The 23,535-nt window shown below is 40.5% G+C and overlaps 1 protein-coding gene across 1 annotated transcript in view; it reads right to left on the bottom strand.

Moving 5' to 3' along the window:
* ntrk2a (neurotrophic tyrosine kinase, receptor, type 2a) overlaps positions 1-23,535 on the bottom strand; it is a 102,160-nt gene that overhangs the window by 16,240 nt on the left and 62,385 nt on the right. The window contains exons 12-15 of the mRNA XM_074637794.1: positions 15,940-16,128; positions 6,549-6,679; positions 988-1,160; positions 636-791 (exon numbers count right to left, since the gene is read on the bottom strand). Coding sequence (XP_074493895.1) covers positions 636-791; positions 988-1,160; positions 6,549-6,679; positions 15,940-16,128 — 649 coding nt within the window. The remainder of the gene's footprint in view (positions 1-635; positions 792-987; positions 1,161-6,548; positions 6,680-15,939; positions 16,129-23,535) is intronic.

Here is a 23,535-nt window from a genome sequence, read left to right as displayed (position 1 = left end):
CGTCGTGAAAGAGGCTAAATAACGCTTCAAACTTGTGCTAAATTTTGGCGAGGAAAAACTGTCATGGCCACTTTCAAAGGGGTCCCTTGACCTCTGACCTCACAATATGTGAATGAAAATGGGTTCTATGGGTACCCACGAGTCTCCCCTTTACAGACATGCCCACTTTATGATAATCACATGTAGTTTGGGGCAAGTCATAGTCAAGTCAGCACACTGACACACTGACAGCTGTTGTTGCCTGTTTGGCTGCAGTTTGTCATGTTATGATTTGAGCATATTTTTATGCTAAATGCAGTACCTGTGAGGGTTTCTGGACAATATTTGTCATTGTTTTGTGTTGTTAATTGATTAATATACAGTATACATACATTTGCATAAAGCAAGCATATTTACCCACTCCCGAATATTAAATACTTGACGAATCTCCCTTTAACGTATATTTTGAACAGATAAAAAATGTGCGATTCATTTGTGATTAATCGTGATTAACTATGGACAATCATGCTATTAATTTCGATTAAATATTTGAATCGATTGACAGCTTTAGTCTGAATACATTTCCCTGTAATGACGCGTTCATTAAAGCCATACAAATAAACAGTGAGTAGTAAGGGAGTAAGTGTAAGACAAACCTGGTGGCCAAGTCACGGTGCACAAAGTGCTGTGATGCCAGGTAGACCATGCCAGATGCTATCTGCTGGGCGATGTGCAGCATCTGAGACTGGGTCAACTCCACAGGTCTGGTGGTCTGGCCCTCTGCCATCAGAACTGCATCCGGACCGTGAGCCCTGCAAGGGAACGGGTGGAGAGTTGTCACATGAGCCCAGTTATTGTTTGTTGGAGTCATGTTGTTTCCTCTGCAGTGCTGCTAACTATAAACCTTGTATCAAACATGTAAAATACACATTCTGAAGCTTAAGATTGACTTTGTTAAAACAGCAGAGGAAACTTCTACTGTTGAGGTAATGAAGAAAAGAGCCATACCTGAGGAACTTGTTGAGGTCTCCATGTTTCATGTACTCAAACACCATGATGAGCGGGTCGCTCTCCACGCACACTCCATAGAACGTGACGATGTGTTCATGCTGAAGGTTGGTCAGCAGCTCAGCCTCACGGTGGAAATCCTTCCTGGCGTTTTCACTGGCCTCTTTAAGTGTCTGCACACACACAGAAGTGACATTTTAATACACTGACAAATGAACAAGTCACACATTATGCCACGTACACTATTGCCAATTAGTCATTTTCACAGCACACCCAGTCTGCTCCAATTTATCTGGCTGATGTTCACTAGAGAAGAAAAAAAGTGAGTGTCTTGCCTTGTAAAAGTGAGTTACAGCAACTCGGCGCACACATAGTGTGAAATTACTGTCACCGAGCAAAGACTGGTACAATGGCAGAGCAGGGACACATTTTATATTGATGTAAGCCATTACAAAGTACAACCCTGTTTACATTCATTATATGCCCTTTGAAACTAATCTTTTTCTCCCGTGCATGAATCAGGAAATCTGTCAGGGAGGGTTGTGTAATGCAAGCATCTGTGACAGAGACAGAAGAAAAGAGAGAGAGAGAGAGAGAGAGAGAGAGAGAGGGAGAGGGAGATGCAGGAAATGAAAGGGATATGGGCTCTGGATTCATTTCACATCAAAAGAAGAAAAATATAAAAAATTCCTCTTGTCCTACATGAATAATTGATTGTCCTCCTACAGTATATGACATGGATATACGTTGGCTTTCCACCTTATGCGTGTGTGTGTGTGTGTACTAGATAGAAGCTCCTATTACAAATATAGGTTTAGAGGACAAGGAGAAGTCACTAAGAAAGCTCAGGAAGAAGGAAATGACCCGCGACCTTTCAGCTGGAACGCTGAGATGCCAGAAAATGAGACAGACTGTAACTCCACCCACTCATATATTCAACCAATCATTATCATCATGATCAACGAAGCCTTGGTCATGTACATTACGGGCTGTGATGTGATACTACATGATGATTAGTACAGTATGAAAACTGCATGAAAGCCTCATGCGCTCCAATCTCAGATTGAAATGTGATATTGGACATGTGTGGGAAATCTGGGTTGGCTGACCGGGTTGACGTTCCTCCGATGGCTTCTTCTCACATGCTGAGATCCTGTCTTAGACAGACCTCTCAATTTCAGTTCATTTGACAACATTTGTTGTTTGGGTTCTTAAAAAGTAAGAGAACCCCCCTGATTATAAAAACATTTATACCACCTTCATAAAGAGTTTAGAAATTGTAATTAATAGTTTTATGAATGGTCAATTCACTGATGATGTATCTGCCAGTTAAAAGCTATTAAAAAGCATCTTTGATTAGTATTTATGACTTGTATTTTGTAACAATGCAGTTATAAATGATGGTAAATACATAAATGAGTTTCCTACTTTCTAAGAAGCCAGCAAATCTGTATACTGATAAGTAATTAAGATGTCAAATGATCAATTGGAGGCGTCTTCTTGATTAACTAAAAAGCTAAAAAGGCAAAGCTGGTGTCTGAAAGGAGGAAAAACACCAACCACAACCTGGCAACCCGGACTTTGTTCTTACAATGGCTGTAAGCATTAGTTAATGATATATTAGCTATTAATTAAGCTATTTAAAACTTAAAAACCTTTACAAAGTGTGACCTATTAAAAATCAGTCCGGTCGCACGAAAAGGCGTATGAATGACACGATAATGCGTACGGCAAAAACATGTAATAAGAATGCCATTCTTGCTTTAGGTATGTAATTTGCACGCCATGTAGTTGTGTACACTGAGAGGTAGTGACGTACAATAAAAAGAGAGAAAGACCGTTTATGGTGGGTGGGAGGGGAGATGGACAGATCCAACAAACACAGGACTTTCAACCAAGAAACCGATGTTCGAGAAGTGTTTTTCTGTGACGTTTGTGACGTGTTTTCCATACATGTGTTATCCTGTTTCCGTACGTATTGTACTCAGTTAACATACTTATTTTAAGGCCAACCATGACGTTTTTCCTAAACCTAAGTTAGTGGTTTTGTTGCCCCCTGCTGGTACTGCATTTTCAAACACGCCTGTAATATTCGGCGAGGCAAAATGTGATACTGACATGCTATCCTCTGGTGGACAGGCGTGTCTATTACACGCAAAGGCGGGATATTGGATGTAAAAGTGGCTCTAAAATGCGTATGGGTCATGACTTGAATGATGACGGTCTACACAACTCATACTGCACATGTACTGTATGTAGCTTACACTATGTGCTCCGAGCACAGGGACATCTGGGACAGAAAATTAAGAAAAACAAAAACTTTCTTTCCTGGCAAACACATGCACTCTATCAGCTAACCAAACTGTTCAATGTATCAAATCACCACGGAAAGAAATGTTGTGCAAACCATATTAATGTTGAATTTAGAGACTTCTCTGTGAGTCACAAACATCTACCTATAGGAAACATTCCCAGGCTGAAAACTATAATATCGCACTGTTAGTCATCCAGTCTGCGCACATTCAGGTCCCCGGACAAATAAGAAGCAATCAACAGCCTCTACAGCCGGGAATGTAGTCACTAACATTTACATGTGCGAAGGCAACATTATTGAAAGTGCTAGGGGCTCATGATTGATGGCATGCAGGAGTGTATAGGCGCGTGCATATTTCTCTGTGTTTCTGCACGTGTTATAGTGTGCCTGTGATCGATGGCACCTCACTGTATGATCTACAGTAACAGTGAAACGGGCTTCTGTATTATGGTTGACTGACTGATTGATAGCCGACTCTAAAACCAGGACCATTAAGATCTATTAGTGAGTGTAGGTTATTGTAATGTGGTGTACATGTTTCTGTAATGTAACATGCATGACAGAGTGCAACATAAGTACAACACGTACATGAGGAACAATGTACTTATGAGGGGGGCGGGGGTATTTAAAGGGAAGTGCACCTCAAGATATGAATCACTACTGTATATGTTCTTTCTATAATGTTGAATAGCTCGCATATATTTTGACTGAAATGTTGCACACATTTTAAGTGAAATTCTAGAAAGTTGGCAAAAGAAAATGCAGCAAGTGTGCAGCAAGATTTCATACTCAAAGTGCCAGTAAGAACTGGTAAATATTTCAGTTTCCTATACTACAGTAACCGTACTTACTAATACAGCATTTATATTACTTTAAGTCCTCTGTTCACATTTCTATAACAATGTGCATCAACAAGACTATGGGCCTTTCTCAAACGACCTCTTACACCCTCTCCCTACCCACTTCCTCTCCGTTTGCGTGTTCGCACGGAGGTTCCGCCATATTGAGTGCCATCGCAAACCAATTAGCGGGGAGTGGAAGTGGGTTATATAACCCTCCTATAGCAAGCCTGCATCGATGCCGACTTACTGGCCATGTGCGTTTTGTGCTCGTCATGGGACACGATGGGCTCCGTACAAATGTAAACTGCTCAAACTAAGACATTTAGTATTATCATACAGACGTTAAAGATCACATTGTATTTAGGATCGAATGTCTAGTCTAGCAGACACTTAATTTGATTGTAATGTGTTGCATATTTAGTTAAAAACAAGATGATGTTTACAAAAAAGAACAGAAGCATGGGAGTAAGTTTTATATTTTACTTTTACTTTCTCTGTATATTGCATATTCTTTTTATTCTTAATACTGTTAACCTTTGCACATCCCCTCTGCTTGATATGAAAACAGATTGCGAAACGTTTCGACAGTTTCTGCCGGAGAGAGGGAAGTTTGTCTCGAAGCTTGCCGCTGTATTTACACCCTACACCTCAAAGAAGGGTGCTTCATTGAGCTGTGTGACTAAAAATGGAGGTCACCTTGTCACGGAGTGGGAGTGGGGAGAGTCCGGTTTGAGAAAAGCCCCTTGTTGCCCAAAATAAATAATAAATAAGTTTCATGCACGCAAACATCATGGTGTAAATTTTAGTTGTCCAAGTTTTGAGAAATCTGAGATTTCTGCTTCCATCTCAGCACAATGGAGATGAAAGACATTTTGTTTGTGGTGCTCCCAGCATTTAACAAAGACCTCACTTTGAACAGTTATCATTTGAATTACTGCACTTTCTACCAAAGAAATACCCCCTTTTAGTTTGTTTTGTAATTTTGGATGAGCCGACCCTTTAAGCAAGGAGGAGTCAATGACAATGTCATCGTTTATTTGAAAAATGTGTTTCCACCAGCTTTCATCACGTCTCCTCTTTGTTGATGCAGCAACAATAAGGAGGAGGAGGAAAAGACAACTGGAGAGAAACGGTGAGTCACACCAGTTGACAAAAAGACGAGGACGAAAAGAACAGGATGAGTGTGCTATAAGCAGGTGGTACATTAGCTAATTGGAAGAAAAATCCAATGAATTGAGAGAGTTAAATCAATGAAGTGACTCTAATGATTCATTATGCAACCAAACCTATGGTAGTTTGAGAAATACACTTCACTTTTAGTGTAAGTTGACTGCTGATTATATAAAGTTTTACCAGATTTGACATGCAACACACAGCATCTTGTTCTACAACCAAGAACTGTGCTTCCTGGGATTTTCAGGTGCATATTTTACAGAGAGCTCAGACTGAGCTGAAGCTAAGCTGGCAGCAAACATCAGCGGCCGGCAAGCGGTTTAGAGGAAAGAAGGTGGAGGATTTGAGGAGAGGAAAGTAGCAGGAAGAAGGACTGCAGAAGCGAAAGGAGGAAAAAGTACTGCAGGTGAGAGTTAGAGGTGAGGAAGTGGGGACAGAAGGAGAGGGAGGGGGTCTCTCACAGGTCATGTATTGTTAATGAGAAGATCTCCACCAATCAGATCCTGTTTCACCGCAGACCAGGAGAGAATCCTTGACTGGGAGATGCATAGACGGATAGATGTGATGGGAGGATGCTCCCTGGTAAACCATTCAATTTGACCCCGGAAGTCAGCGGTCTGAGTGTAATTCCACCTCTCGCTTAAAGAGCAACTCTTGAGAGGAAGACTTTCTAACAATAGCAGAGGAAATGGAGGCGAGGAGATGGCCAACATGGAGTCTAAAAGATCACTTTCAGGAACTCAAGATTATCTGCTGTTCAGTATTTTAAATGTATATCAGATTTCATTGTAAAGTATGGGTGAGAAAGCAATAACTTCAGCTAAAATAACAACATTACAGGCTTTATTTTGGTGCCACCAATCATTCTGTCGGAGCAGGGGTTTTCAAACTCGACTCCGCATAATTTAAAATACCTTCTTTGTAATGCAGACTGGGTGGTGTTTCATTTCTTTTTTACAAAGACAATCTGTCCTCCGATGTCTATGAAGTTTGTGTTTTGTTAAATTAAGTGATTTATTCTGGAGGTCTGGGACTCTCTTTATTGTTATACTGTAGAAAACATAAAATATATTCACTATAGAGTCTCTATAAAGTCTTCTTAATAACAATTTCTGTGTTATGTCTGGATTAAAATCATTACTGTTCCATTTTTTTTCCTGTTTCTATTTTTTTAAATGTGTATCCTGCAGTGAAAAAAAGGTGAAAATAAGACCAGCAGGCCTTTAGATTACCTTGACAGCCACCAGTATCTTCTCCTGGTCAGGCGAGAGGTTGTAACACTCGGCGAGGAAGACTTTTCCGAAGGCTCCCTCTCCCAGCTCTCTCTTCAGCACAATGTTGTGTCTCTTTATATGCTGGACGACTGTTGAAAAGCGGACAGACAGAGAGAGAGAGAGAAGAATTCATCCATCTGTTCACATGAGGTCACAAAAACAAGATGCCTGACATTGTGACACATTATGTCAAATAAACGTCAATTTATCCCTAAGCATCCAACCAATGACCCATTTTTGTTTTTTTTTAAGGGGGTACAGGGGACGATAGCAGGTCAACAGTAGATGTCATATAGAAGTGGTGTACATCATCTGAAAGCTGGGAACCTAAAGATTCATTTGAGATGCAGCTCAGCACTGTGTGTCAAATTGTTATAGTCATAAATAAGAAATAAATGTGAATTAGTTAATTCCAATAAATTGTGGGGTGTTTAGAACATTATGATAGAAGTATGTATATGATGTCCATTCCCATGCTCTATTATGTCTCATAAGTTGGTGCAGCAATTTTGGGGTTGATGCCATTTGTTAAACCTTTTTTGGTGCAAAATGTAACCATTTTTACCGCTAAAGAACTGATAAAAATCATCAATAATCCCTCCAAAATACCACATTAAGACACCAAGACCGTGAGGAACACCATAGAAAAAGACATGCTGTGATTTGGTTTCAAAAACTTTTGGCATTTGTAGATTTCTGCAAGAATTGCATTTTTCTGGGATTGGATGGCGAGCACTTCTGTTCTGGGAACTGCTCAGAAACCCCCTTATTGTCAATCTACCTAGGAAAGCCATCCATCCTCTGAATGCTCTAGGTCTCTAGCTTGTGGCTGTAAAGTTTCATGAAGCTGTGATTATCCTAGAGGTCACCACAGGACATTTTATACAGTAATTAATCATTTCAATTCATGTGTGGTTCATTTATTTATTGTCTGTCTGTGTGATTTTACCACAGCAAGACAAAACTACAATACAAGTATAAGTCAAATAAAATACGTGTCATATTGTAGATTTATATTCTTTTTGAACAAAATATATCTGCAGGTTGTGCTGACTCTACAGGCTGTTTTTCTGGAAAGTGGAAAGATGTTAAATATATTCATACTTTTTTAAAATGTTTTGTCATACACTAATTTGATCTAGTTTCTACTGTAATGTAAATTTTAAAAACGTGTCTCTCTCTCTCTTTCTCTCTCTGTTTCATGTACGTAATCTCTCGCTGCCTTCTGCTCACACACAGTTGGATCAGTCGACAAACCTGCTCTCTGTTGCTAAGTAACTTGTGACTCCATGCCAGCAGATTTTTTTAGGAAATTTGGCATCTTACCATCTTACCGTGATGGTACAAGATTTTGTTCTACAGAACGAGTTGCCCTTACTATAACCTGGCTAAGCCCTGTCTTTTTGACTGCGGGCCAGATGTGCAACTGTCTGCATGCAAGGAAACACGTCTTATCCTATAAGACATGCACTTGGGTACTTCTTGAACACACACACACACACACGCACACACACACACACACACACACACACACACACACACACACACACACACACACACACACACACACACACACACACACACACACACTCACGGACACAAACAAACAGAGAGGACACCAAGAGCTGAGATTTATCTGTGATGTGATTAAGAGGCGCATTTGAAGAAAAGCTGTCCACTCAGAATATCACATTAAAGCCCAGCTCGACTCTCAGTAGCTGCATCGATCTACACTGTGAGCTACTGAGGGCCACCATAACCCAATATTGTTTCAGCCAGACACACAGAGAGAGATAAGAAACATCTACATCAGATACTCAAAAGCATCTAATTCTCAGTGTAAGATTGTGGTGGAGGAGAACACACCCACCATGCAAGATGTACAGTATGTGTGTCTCTCTAGGCTTTGCACACACACACACAGTGTACACTATAAATCATGCCTACATACTAAAACAATTTTTTTTGCCAAATACGTTTTGGCATAAAAATGAATCATGTTCTGTGGCAACATCTTTTCAAGTGAGGCAAATACTGCGTACATGCTCGTAGTTATGGTGTATGTGAGCGTTTAAGGGCAGGGCGTTAACGCAAGAGTTCACATCCTTGTGTTGTGTGGTTAGGTAACAAAAAGCATGTTGGTTAGGGAAAGATGTGGAACTAGAGGATATCGTATCCCAACTATTTAAGTATTGTTTTTTATCTCAAGTGTTGAGATGAATATTGCTACATCTCCAGTCGTATCCCTGACAGAGTAAAAACAAAAGTCACAGGATGAAGTCCTGATAAACTGCGTGAGAAAGGAACAAAAGAAAGGTGATAAATCACAAGCTGCAGCAGAGAAGCAGCTGCTGTGTGTCTGTGGTCGCAGGAGGGCAGAGCTCTGAAGAGGTGACACTCTGTAAATGATGCATGTCTTAAATGTAAATGTTCACCTGCTGAGTGTGTGGGGTATAATATACAGTTGGACCAGGCCGGGGCCCAGCTGTTTGTACAAAAATGCAATAGGATAGATACCTCATTATGGGTTAAGCTTAGTGTAACTTGTACACATTACATTTGGGCTTACTTTAATTACTTAGGTTTACCATGCTATTTTATGTTGTTACAGTATAGGCCTACCGTGGTAAGATCTATCTATCTATCTATCTATCTATCTATCTATCTATCTATCTATCTATCTATCTATCTATCTATCTATCTATCCATCTATCTATCTATCTATCTATCCATCTATCTCTCTCTCTCTCTCTCTCTCTCTCTCTCTCTTTATATATATTAGTAGGAATAATTCTACATTGTTATTTTGGATTTGCATAATTAAGTTTGATTATTACATACAATAATAATCATTATCATTTATAACACTTTAACTATTATTTTATTTATATATTTACATGTGTAACATTTAAGTAGCTATTTCATGCTCCCATTGCCTGCTATAGGAGTAATGTTGGTTCCTGCCGTTGTTTGGCGGGGTCAGGTGTGAGTGTAACAGCCTCAGTGCAACGACAAGAGTCTGCTGCTGTGAATTAAAGAAGAGAATTCAAAAAGAAATTGTAGCCCGCTTATATACCCAAAGGCCAAAGGGACTGGAGAAGGCTACCGACCACGAAAGTCGGGTTATATTAGCATTATTGTACCTCGGCATTAGTTAAGCAAAGTGAGTAAAGTATCAAACACAGGTGTGCATCACCAACAGGTGTAGCTAGATCCAGCTAAATGCTAAAATGGTAACGGTGGACCTCCAGGTGACTTTTAACGTGACCTTCATTGAGATGTGTGAGGCCTGTCTGCCGTTTGTGACAATAATCCCTGATGTGACCGCAGAGCCGCATTCTGCTCACAGAGTTTGGACACTTTGAGGAGTGCAGTGGGACCAATACATCCATGAGTGGGACAGAGAGACTGAGTGGACTTTTGCTTTGGGAATGAACGAGCAGAGAAGTTGAACCTGAACCAGATTGTGGAGGACAAAGCCCTCCAGACAGGTGAGTACAGCAACACACATAATTGGGATTCTTGTCTAACATGGTGTTGTTGTCTGTGTGTAACAAGCTGTGCAGCTCAATTTGTTTGTGTGCATTTGGCTGCAGCCGCTGTTGATTTGTGTTGTCTCTTTTTATTATGTTTCATTCTACTATTGATTCTAAAAGAAGTGTCATGTTAATTAATTGATGTGGCTTAATGCTTGTTACACCCGCTGCTGTTGGCCATAGCTCTTTTTATTTATTGTCTTCATTTTTCTTTGTCTGAGTTTTGCCTCTTTTCTGGTTAAACCTGCAGTAGGCAAAACATCCTTAACCTTTCATCATATTGTAATTCAAGTGTATTGTTTACCCAGAGTCCATTTTAACTGACCTACTTACTTTTATCTAAGTACATTATTACACAAGTGCTTTCACTTGTCCTTGAGTAAAATGTATTTAAGGTAACCGTACACTTTCCATCCCCGCCCTAGAGCAGATGTAGGAAAAACAAATGGAATACCTTGTCACTAAACAAATTGCAGATATGTGCAAATTAGTTCTCTATGGGCTAAACATAATGTTTAAAAGAGGTATCACTGTGGCAAAAAGTCAGTGTTTTTATATAAATATACATTTAATACACATTGTGTATTCCTCATGACATAATTGACCTTCAATTATTCAAAAACAACAGTAGCAGGTCACAGATCTCAGTGCACCCACAATTCCCTACGCAGCAGCAGAACACAATAAACCCATATACCCACAAGCCAACTATACCCGCTATTTAACCAGATAATTACCTCACCGCACCATTTCCTACTGCGGTTTTGTTGTAAGCGTTCATCCATGAAAACGCCTCGCACCGCATCTCCTTAATTAACGCCCTCAAATAGGGAATAAATTGATGTGTGCAGACCAACGTTTCCTCTATTGCTTTTTATTCTTTGGCAGGAAGATTTGGTGTTGTTCTCATAGCCTGTCTTGCTGTTCTTTTTAAAATGTGTCTTTATTGTTACATTTATAATGTGTCATTGCAACTAATTTTGCATTCATATATTCAAGAGTTTTCCATAATTGCCGTGCATAGCAATCAAGAACTTTCAAAATCAAGTTATTTTATTTTTTATGGCCTCATATCGGTCATGAATTCTGCTTTCCAGCTGTCTGCCTTTGCCAATTTTACACTCCTTCCACACTGCTTTCATTATTAAACTGCATCTCTTTGTGCTACACCCCTCTTCTCCTCAATCAGTATCCTTAATTAAGATCTACAGAAATATTATTCCCCATTTACCAAACTTTACACCCTTACTCTCTGATGTTTTTCTTAATTAGTACTCGCTTTCCCTCATTTAGCATCCCTCCATCCAGTCTCATTATCTTACTCTCACTTTCCTTATTTAGCATCCCGCTGCTCCGTCATTTGTTTCTCCCTACCCTCGTTTCCCTTCATGTGCTAAACCTATCACTTTTTAATCAACATTAACATCCAGGCACATATTCTTCCCTCCACTCTGTTTCTCCATCGCTCTTTTTCCATCGCTTGTTTATGACCGCGCTGACAACATTAACATCTAGAGGAATAATATTTCCCATCAACCACCTCCTCTCCCATGTTTTTCCATCTGTCTTTTTCCTCCATCCTCCGATCTCTCCACATCTCCCAGTAGAGCCACCTCTCACGCCTATCCTCTATAATCAGCATCTTATAAACAACCAAATAAATTAATGTCTCGGGACGTGATTATTCCCCCTTTTCCCATCTGCATGTTCTTCTCTTACTCTATCCCTCATCTGCCCAAAAGTCGTCCAGTGACCCTTGATGCTGACATAAAACAGCTTGGAAATTACGTATTTGGTATGTGATATGTGATTTGTCAAAGACCCTATTATGCTTGACAGATGCTTTGAAAACAGGACCAACATATATTTCACACCTTTTCTCCATCAAGTTCCTCATGCAGTTCATGTCATGACTCTTCTTTTTCCTTTTCTTTTTCACTACACCTCCTTCTCATCAGCCACCGCTCCCAACTTTATGCCCTCCTATCAGGAGGTGTAGCTAATTGTGACCTATATTTTCATAAGCTTAGTGTGTATGCGTGTGTCTGTATAAATGGGTGTTTTCCTTTACTGTACGCACGCACATGTGGACTTGTGAATAACATTTTCCAGTACAATGTTAATCCTCATTCCCTAGAAACAACAAAATACAAACCCCTTAAGACCTGCTTGGATGGAAACGGTGGAAAAATTGAGAGATACTGTAGACAAAGCCAAGAGGAAGGTGTAACATAACAAAGATGAAGAAAGAGAAATCTCTCCTTCAGTTCAGGACTGTAGCTACTACTGAGGTCAGGTCCTCTGAGAATGAGTTTACATTCTGCAATGAAAAACTTTCACATATCATTTTATAAGCTAATTTTACTTTTCTGAGACTCTGTATGTTTAAATTTGACTCCTGCAAGGAATACTTTGACATTTTGGGAAATATTAGTATTCACTTTCATGCCATAGATGGATGAAAGGATTAATATATAGCTAGAGCCAGCAGCCAGTTAGCTTTGCTTAGCACAAAGACAGGAAACAGCAAGCATAAGAATGTGAGCGACTTTGACAAGGGCCAAATTGTGATGGCTAGACGACTGGGTCAGAGCATCGCCAAAACTGCCGCGCTTGTGGGATGTTCCCGGTCTGCATCGGTCAGGACCTAACAAAAGTGGTCCAAGGAAGGAAAACCGGTGAACCAGCAACAGGATCACGGGCGGCCAAGGCTTATTGATGCACGTGGGGAGCGAAGGCTGGCCCGTGTTGTCCGATCCAATAGAGGAGCTAATGTAGCTCAAATTGCTGAAAAAATTTAATGCTGGTTCCGATAGAAAGGTGTCAGAACACACAGTGCATCGCAGTTTGTTGCCTATGGGGCTGCGTGGCCGCAGACTGGTCAGGGTGCCAATGCTGAACCGTGTCCATCGCCAAAAGCACCTACAATGGGCACGAGAGCAACAGAACTGGACTACGGAGCAATGGAAGAAGGTGGCCTGGTCTGATGAATCACGTTTTGTTTTACATCATGTAGATGGATGAAGTTCGAGGTGTTGACTCGGCCTCCAAATTCTCCAGCTCTCAATCCAATCGAGCGTCTGTGGGATGTGCTGGACAAACAAGTTCAATCCACGGATGCCCCACCTCGCAATTTACAGGACTTAAAGGATCTGCTACTGATGGCTTGGTGCCAGATACAACAGCAGAACCTTCAGAGGTCAAGTGGAGTCCATTCCTCGACGGGTCAGGGCTGTTTTGGCGGCAAAAGGGGGACCTACTCTATATTAGGCAGGTGGTCATAATGTTATGGTTGATCAGTGTAAGTGTGTGATTAAGTTAGTTGTTCCAAATGTTTTTAACATTGTTGTTCCTCCATGGCTTATTTTGCAGTTATTGTGAGCTTTATGTCTCCTTCACTCACGCTGAAGAACGACGACATGTTGTGTGTGTGTGAGACGTTACTGACTGCCGCCGCATTGAATGTGAAACTGTCATGTGGCGTCTGCACATGTGTGTGACCGGCAAAAAATCTGATATGAGACTGCTCAAAACCGGCCGGCTTCAATCGGCTGCTGATTGACGGTTCATCCCTAGCTGTTAGTTTAGGAAACGCTTAATTTATGCAGCAGAGTTTTCTATCAGCGGAGCATTTTAAGCACCAATATCGCAGTCGATCATGTTCATTTAATTGCGGGTAGCCAAAATCGTGATTGCGATTAATATTCGATTAATTGTGCAGCCCTAGTTTTAGTGGTGCTGGTAGGCAGATTGTGTTACCTTTGCACAAAGTCAGGCTAGCTGTGTCTTCCTGTTTTCAGTCTTTATGCTAAGCTAAGCTAACCGACTGCTGGCGATAGCTTAATATTTACCATGCCGACACGAGAGCGATGTCAATCTTCTCATCTAACTCTCAGCAAGAAAGCAAATAAGCGTATTTCCAAAATGTCCAACTATTCCTTTAAGGCCAACAAAATAATAAACACAGCATTTCCACCTCATTTCCACACAGTTTTGTTTTGTGTCCGTAAATCCATATATTATACGGATTACGTCTCCTAGTGTCCAACGCAAGGAAATGCATTTCTTTACGGATGGATAGAAACACCACTGCAGATATGGGAGAGAAGTTACTACATGGATGCAAAACAGTGTTTTTATGTCTATGAGTTACTGTCTCTTTTATGCAGAGTAATATGATACTAAGTAGGGAAAATAGAGACAGTTATTCTAGTCCGAGTTCAGTTTCTAAGGAGTTGTTGATTTTCAGAATAATTTCCTCAAAAGAGCTGCTCTATTAGATAAAACATGAACAGCTATCTCAATAAATAAAACGAGAAAAATACTAAATATACTAAATAATACTTAAAATAAGACACTTTTTTGGTTTCTGGGTGGGGTTGTTGGTGGTGGGAAATGAATTTATGAAGTCGGAATTTCTAAAATCCTCACTAAATCCCTGCTTCAGTTGCTTGATGGTTTTAGAGAAACAAAAACAACCTATGCAAATCCATGAGAGTTTTACTATAAGTCTCTGAGGTAATTATTGTTAATGAGGTGTTCACTTCAGAGGTAAGCTGCACAACTGAAGCTTTGCAACACAGCTAACAGATCCCGTAATTACACACGGATCCATCATCTGCGCTGAGTAATTGTTGCCTTATTGCTGCCAGGAAGATGCCTGTGCCATCTTTTAAGTCGGAACGTGTATTCAATATTACAGACCACAAGCTGGTTAAGGCCAATGTTAAAAAAGAGTTCAGTTTCTGACACGCAACCTAGTGCCACTTTGCCAAACTGTCTCCATCAAAGGCTGTTGCTCGGGTCGGGAAAGGAAGAGTGCCAAATAATCGGTCAGTTACTTTCAGTATTTATGCTGCCTGTCTGCGAGTCAAAGATGCATACAGAGTAATAGTTGTAATGGCTGTAATATATTAAAAACACACACTCAGGCACATACACATACGCAGCGGTACGTTATCGACCTTCATTGATCCTCGGCGCTTTCATTCTTGTCTTTAGGCTGTAAATCCCAGCCTATCTTTTAGTTATAACGCACGGCTGAAGAGGTCAACCTCCAATCCCCCTCCCATTATTATATCTCCTTCAACCGTGCCCTCAAAAAAAAAAAGAGCACACACACTCATGCGGTTCCATAATTTACTGCAACGCAAGGCCAAAGCCTGGAAAAGCTTTTATTACTTGCCAATAATCCTAACGTCACGTTGATGGACCAGGTCAATATCCTTGTGTGCTCTCTGTCTGTCTATTCGAATGTTCTCCTCGTGTTTCTCTTTTCTTCTATTTCTGTTTGTCTCTTTCTCCTTCCCACCTTCTTTGACCACTTTCTCTTTGCCCTTTTGTCTCTTGCTTTGTTGAATTTGTGGTGTGTACACGTTGCGCTCTTAGATAAATTGGGAGCTGGTCACCCTCAAAAACACCCTCAACTTCTACCTGTAACTGCTCACAGATTCCTGCATGTGTTGCTACCTTCGGTTCTGATAATGTATGTGTATGAGTCACACATGGACGTCTCAAATTTATGAATGGATTTGTGCCTAACTTATGCCGGGGTGGGCGCGCGCACACACACTTGCATATAAATAGACTTTCTATTTCCCACTTCTCCCTCTGAATTGACAGCTTATCATCAGCAGCTCCAAGGTCATTGCCATGACAGCAGGATAGATGTTGCCATGGTAACCTCCGTGTATCGCACAAGGACAGTTAACCTGAATACTTGGGAGTGTGTCGCTCATAATGGATTGATAAACATTTCAACCTAGTTCATTTGGGTTACACATTAAAGATAATTTTTATTTTTTTTTACTCACATGTGTCAGTTTTGAGCAGGCTGTTTGTGCTCCTGAAGTACTGAGGGTTTTCTATCACCGGGATCTTGGTCATGCCGATGATTACGGCGTCAGGGCCCATCTCTGAGGATGAAGGAGTGTTGCTGCCATTGGAGACGTGGTGAAGAGGAGAGGCCGAGTCATCATCGTTACTGATCACCGAAGATGGTCCTGAGAGAGCAGAGAGAGAGAGAGGGAGCTCAGTTTGTTTATCTTATCCTTACAATGAGGTCCTGCTGTATACATGGCAGCCACGTTAACAGTATAAGGACACAAGAGAATGCGTTAAGTTGTTAAGCTGTTATTAGCAGAGAATGAGGAGATGAGATCACAACGTGGGGAGGTTAAGCTGTTATTGATCACAATAGATAATAGATATAAGAGAAGGAGAGAGAGACGTCAGTTATATTTCATAACATATGCGACAAAATGGAAGTGAAATTTGTATTCATGTGATTTAGCATAGAAATAGAATAGGAGTAGAAGGGTTATTGAACTGTTTGCTGTGGTAATTTGACTAGTACAAAAGAAAATGGCGTGTTTTGTTAGTTGTTATGGTGACAACAGAATCCATGTCAGTGGGGTCATAAAGTGTGTGGTCACAGCTCGCCGGGAAGAACGAACGCAGCTCCCGGAGACAGCTGGCTGGCTAGTTAGCTAGGTAGCTTGTCCCCAGGCGGAGGGATTGTTTAGACCCGGCGCTATCGCTGGCCACCAGCCCGCTGCAGCACCAAAGCTTGGCAGAACCGGCCCAAGAGCTAACCAGTCAGCTGTCCAAGCTAGCTAGCTAATTCCACCATGCTCCAAAACACTGCTTACAGAAAACGAGCCGAACAAACTTGTCCCTCATCTGGCGATAGCAGTGTGCTCCGCTGTCACAAGAGTGTGTGGATGAAGCATTAATTTGACTCATTTACATTTTCTATGTGCCTCGTAACGTTACTACTCCGCTGCTCGTTTAGTCGTCATTACTGCAAAACGTCACCTCAGTGAGTCCGCGACTTGTCGCAAGCTGGCTTAGTTTATGCGGAAGTCAGCCTGCTACAACGTTTGCTATTGGCACGGTACACATAAAAATGTCCGCCGCTTTGATCATCCTGCTACGTTGATTTGAATGGGGATGTCTGTTCTACTCCTATAGGATATCCTATTCTATATTCTGCTATGGTTCTAGCAACACTAAGTTTGCCAGTGAAATAATCGCAAAGAGACTCATTGCAATGCTCCAATTGTGATCATAGAAGTAAAGTTACAGTGTGATGCCATCGTTGTATTTGATAAAGGCTTCACCCTCAAATAAGGCCCTAAAGAGTTAAGGGATCAGTATGTTGACAGCAAGTGCTTAGTGCTTGTCTGATGGTTGAGTCATGTCTGAGACACCCTCCCCCAGCTCCTTTCCGGGAGGTAGATATTTGTAATACTGTCGAGAATTACAAATATGGCCAGTAAAATTATTGTGAAAGAACCTAGAACTGAAATGAACCAACTGAATCTTATTTCCTGTCTCAACGGTACTCAACAACCCAGCCCAATACATTTCTTAATGCAGGGCGGTTTTCAGTCGGAACACCCGCTTCTTGTATTTCAGACAGGCTTTCACTCCACCTAAACTTCTCGCTACGCAGGAAGTGGAGGGAGGTACATCCTGGGGTTGACCACATGAGCCCCGTTGCACTGGCCAACACTCACACATCTAAATGTGCAACAGCACTGTAAGAACTCAAGAGGATGATCGACAATAGCATCTGAAAAAGTTAGACTAGTGTTTTTAGGATATGTGGATGAGAAGGTAGCAGCTCCTATAGTGCTGACTTGGGTCATCTTGTTTGGATAAGAGCAAATTAGCAAATTTCCGCATGAGGAAAATGAGTGACTAAGCCTGTAACAGTCCCATTAGAGGGCCAAGTCTGCACAATAGCACGAGGTTCTTTGTCAACAGTGGTTGTTTTCATGTTTGAGTGCTGGGTTATTCTTTTTAGGTCAGGCTCTGCAGCATTTAATGATGGAGTCAGGGAAAGAGAGCGATGAAAGAGTATTTCTACAAAGCTGGAGGGTAACCGAGGAGAATTAATGTATATCCTCAAAAAGAGGGATGCCAGTAATCTAGGAACCTGGTGGAGTAAAAACCAAACCAAAAACCTATTATCCGGTGAAAAGATCTCTGGAGAATAAGCTTTTCTCTGTCAAACTTTGATTTCTGTCACTGTCTCACAGGATATTAAGCCTGAACGATAAAGACAAAATATCTAACTGACAATTTTGACTGATATTGCAATTGCGATATGATTTGCGATATTAGGGGGAATAATTCATCATTATTCTCATTTTCATTGGGTAAAACATAATTATCATTAAAATGATTATGGTGTGACAAACAAAGATGTTTTCTTAAATCTGGAGGATATGGGGGACATGTAGCGCCACAATTAGAGCTCCAAAGATTAATAAATTAGCTTTCAACTATTAAATTATTCACCAACAATTTTGATAATCGATTAATCGGTTTGAGTAATTTATAAGAAAAAAAAGAGTAAACTTTTTTTTTTATTCCAGCTTCTTAAATGTGAATATTTTCGGGTTTCGGTACTCCTCTATGACAGGATGACGTCTTGGGTTTTGGGAAAAACTGATCAACATTTTTCACCATTTTCTCACATAGATCAAACAACTAATAGATTAATCGAGAAAATAATCAACAGATTAATCGACAATGAAAATAATCGTTAGTTGCAGCCCTAACAACAAATATTGTGCCTCCTGCGATTTGAAAATTGCAGTACAGGTCATATTGCCATTTCGATACAATTTTGATTAACTGTTCAGCCCTACTAGATACTTTTTGAAAGGAAAAATGCAGTAACAACATGAAGCATGGCTCTGAAAACAGAAGGGAGGTGGGACGGCATGAGTCAGACACTGAGCCCAGCCGTTTATAGAAAAAATGGTTTGTTTTGGCAACAGAATGGAGGTGTTGTAGTTTCTAATTAAGACCGTGAAAACAGTCCGTGAAGCTGATTCCATCTTCACAAGTTTGTCAGTTATAATACACCTTCATGACATTGCAGCTAATTGTCTGTGTCTTTAGGTTGAGAGCCAAAGCAAACAATGCCGGCACTAAATAACGCCTACATTTGCAAGTGCATACTGGCACAAATTGTTGCTCTCTCTCTCTCACATATGGATAAACATACGCACACAGAGATAAAGCTACTAAACACTTTACAACAAAACTTTCTGTGACCTTTAACCCCTAGTATTACAACCTTACAGGATAGGTTCACATTTTTGTCTTTAAACAATATGCCTGTATGCATATTGAAAGCATTACTGGTCGCTGTAATTGTTCCTCCTGTCAAAATGTGTAAAGAGGAGGTTGGGACGGATGGTTCAACAACACATTGGACTTATAGGGCTGCACAATTAATCATTAGTCATTTAGGCTTCCCACAATTAAATGAACAACGTTGACGTTTTATATGCGTGCTCCAATCATAGAAAACTCTGTGATCTCAATATTGATCAAAATAATCTAGATTATTATTTTGGCCATAATCGTGCAGCCCTTACTTTAACACAGGAGACCGCTTTTTGTTTCCTCTTTCCCTCCATAAGTCAAGGTTGTTTAGCATGACCGTTAACCATAACTTTAACTACATGCTTATTATTGTAATCATGACAACAAAGCTCCCCTAACCTTAACTAAGTACTTATTTGAACCCAAGCCGTGATTTTTCCCTAAACCTGACCAAGTTTATTTTGTACCTAAACAAACCTTAAACATAGTGTTGTCACATCATAAAACAGACTGACTGTGACAGAGAGTGATTTGGGACGATTTTGTAAGGCACAGACGAATGATCTTTAAGACGTTGTCCTGCCGATTATGGCGTCAGATCAGGAGAAGAAGAAGTTCCAGAGGGCATGGAGAGGACTTGCACAACCAACATAGTGTTTGTAAATGTAAGAGTATACGTGTGCTCCTGCCCTGATAGCAAACAAGCCTTCAAGGTTATAAAGTAGGTCTGTCAATCGATTAAAATATTTGATTGCATGATTGATTACGATTATTCGCAAAATAATAACACATTTTTTATCTGTTCAATATGTACCATAAAGGGAGATTTATCAAGTATGCAATACTCGTATCAACATGGGAGTGGGCAAATATTCTGCTTGATGCAAATGTATGTATATATTTATTATTGGAAATCAATTAACAACACTAAACAATGACAAATATTGTCCAGAAACCCTCACAGGTACTGCATTTAGCATAACAAAATATGCTCAAATCATAACATGACAAACTCAAGCTGTCAGTGTGTCAGTGTGCTGACTTGACTATGACTTGCCCCAAACTGCATGTGATTATCATAAAGTGGGCATGTCTGTTAAGGGGAGACTCGTGGGTACCCATAAAACCCATTTTCATTCACATATTTTGAGGTCAGAGGTCAAGGGACCCCCTTGAAAATGGCCATGCCGGTTTTTCCTCGCCAAAATTTATTACAAGTTTGGAGCGTTATTTTGCCTTCTTCCCGACAAGCTAGTATGAGTTGGGTCCCAATGGATTCCTTAGGTTTTCTAGTTTCATACCAGTTTCTATCCAGCTTTAAAACTGAGCCCGCTACAACCTCCGAAATATCGATTGAGTTAATGCGTTAAAGAAATTAGTGGCGTTAAAACAATTTTGCGTTAATGCGTTATTAACGCGTTAACTTTGACAGCCCTATTATAAAGATGAGAAAAACATGCCAAAGTGGTGACATTTTCATAGTCTTGAGTTTAAATGGATGCAGGGTGACGATTCCTAAGACCTTTCCCCACTCCTTCTATTTCTTGCTTTATTTTGATCAATTATCATCCACACACAGGTCTGCATTTTTGTAGTTCTGTCATCATGATGTCCTCTGGAAATACTCTCAGCACATGATAAAACTAGAGGAGGAAAAGCTTCCAATGCTAACACAGAAAATAACTTAATGATAACCGGCAACGCTTGTAGATTATCCTAATCACTCAGGTACATGGAGGGGTTAGCAAATTACTGCTTTACAGCGCATTGTCCTCCAAGTACTGTAATAAAAGTGTGTGAGTGATTGTCTACTTCATGCTGCTAACTCAGTTATGCATTCTTCACTGATTTAGGGGTGTGAACGAGAGGAAATGTGGGTGTATAAGAATCTTTTAAAGAGCATAATTGAATGCTTCCATTTATTCTTGGTCTTTCATCAGCTCCTCACTGTGTGTCAGTTGAAGAAAAATAACACTAGAGACATGTTAGAGCATGGGTCTCATCATAGGCATGGAAACACACACACACACACACACACACACACACACACACACACACACACACACACACACCACACACACACACACACACACACACACACACACACACACACACACACACACACGCACACACACACACACCACACACAGGGAGTGAACATACAGTCCTTCTCCAGACCTCTTCAAGACACGAGCACAAGTCTGCAAACATTGTATTATGAGTTGAGATTGATTTCCCATGAGCACAAAATACAGTAGATCTATTCCCTGGTGGGTTCTGCTGAATTATAACGCTGGTTGACATCGTTCATTTCCTCCGTCCCTGGCCTCATATCAGGCTCTAGTGCTGCTGACAGGGCTTGATTGAGAGGGAGACACTGAGAGAGTTTGTTTGTGTGAGAGTGTGTGTGTGTGTGTGTGTGTGTGTGTGTGTGAGTCTAAACCAGCTGGTATGTGTGTGTGTGTGTTGGTGACTCATGTGAGGATTGAAAAGGCCTTGAGAGAAAAAAGGAATGAGAGCGAGAGCACAATAGTTTTTTTTTTTTGTGTGCAGGGATGTGCACACTTATATGTGCTCTAAGTGTGTACGTGTGTGTGTGTGTGTGTGTTTGTGTTTGTTGGGCTGTGATGTCTTCCAGCAGCATCTTTCTGTGTCTCCAGGATCAGACTTGTAATGCTAATGTGTCACTATGAATGAATGGACCCTAAAGAGTGATGAAGGGGGAGTGAAAGATGAATACCAAACAAAGTTGTAGGGGGGAACTAAAAAATATTATTAAACTCTTTGCTTTGGACTAAATGCTCTTTGCAATTTCCTGACACAACTGTGACTAATTCTGTCACACATTGCAAATCATTGCTGCCTCGGGAAAACCATGTAAACCCCTCTCCGAAATGTCAACTCGTCATGCTTTAAACAAAACAGTATTATTATTAGTTGTAGTGGTAGTGGTAGTATTACAGTATGTGATTTTTTTTCATTATGTTTGTTTTTGCTTTTTGTGTAATATATTGTATTACCTTAATTATTCATGTTGTGTATTTGAATTGGGGGGGAGAGGTAAAAAGGGAAAAAAATAAAGATTTGGTCAAAAAAAGGAAGAAAATAAAACGGCCTTGTTTAAGCTTTGTGATAATACAGACTTTCTAGCTAATTTTCTAGGTAATTACATTTTTTAACCCTAAAATGAGGATAAATTAAGATTTTGTCAACCCATAAAGGCAAATTCAATCGTTCGGTTTCTCTGAAAATGTACAACTCACTAGATGTAGAATTGTTTTTGGGACACAGCAGAAAGTAGAATTATTGTACTACAGTATTAGCTGACAGCTGCTACTAATCATAAATTCTATAAGAGTTGTACATTTCATTTATTACTATTTATTTGCCGTTACTAAATAAATAGTAATAAATGAAATGTACAACTCTTATAGAGTTTGCATTGTTTCAGCTCCCAGTCCTAAATGACGGGCTGTTCAAATAGGATGTGGTTTCCAAATTTCTCTCACTGGAGAAATTCTGCATTCAAGGAATGAAGCAGTTAGTTTTGGGCTGTCCGAGTTATCTATAATTACTTGCAGTGTTTACCGCTCCGAGATTCTCTCAACATAACAAAGAGAAGAAGAAAAACATGCCGCACACAAGAGCGCAGGTTATTGTCTGTCAGTATGTGTGTGTGTGTGTGTTTGTGTTGGGAGGGGCTGAAGATCATTAACGTAGAGAGGTCTCAGGGTCAGATCGTTATAAATACCGTTAAGCCGAGGGCCAACAAGAGCCGGCGTGCATGTGTGTGTGTGTGTGTGTGTATGAGAAAGAGGTGGCAGAGGGTCCGCAGGGATTGACTTGGTAAAAGGGGGATGAAAAGATGTAGAGCGAGGAGGTGGAGGGAGGAAGAGAGAGATGGACAGGAGAGGTGAAGGTATAAGTGGGGTCAGGTCACGACCCAACACTGTTAATAGACATGGAACCGATGTTTAAACTGGTGGAGACTGGAGCTCCTCGCAGTCTGCTCGGGTTAACAGTCAATAAAATGCATTGCCTTGCTTTCAAAGTTCAGGTCATGACTGAGAGGTGGGTGGCAGGAGAATGAGCACTGAAAACGGCAATTACAGTATGTCAGTGTTTCTAAGTGTATTTGTCTTTTAAATTACAGGCAAAAGCACTGCGTTGTGATCGTCAGGTGTTTGAGATGTCGGTGTATTGGAATGAATGTGGTGAAGATAAGGTGGGTTACAAATTGTGGACTTTGTGGGAAACATTTTCAACATGTGCAGACACGTCTT

Source organism: Sebastes fasciatus, chromosome 6, assembly GCF_043250625.1.
Source record: "Sebastes fasciatus isolate fSebFas1 chromosome 6, fSebFas1.pri, whole genome shotgun sequence".
Lineage (NCBI taxonomy): Eukaryota > Metazoa > Chordata > Actinopteri > Perciformes > Sebastidae > Sebastes > Sebastes fasciatus.
The sequence above is the reverse complement of the archived record's forward strand: the minus strand, read 5'-3'. Positions and strand labels throughout refer to the sequence as shown.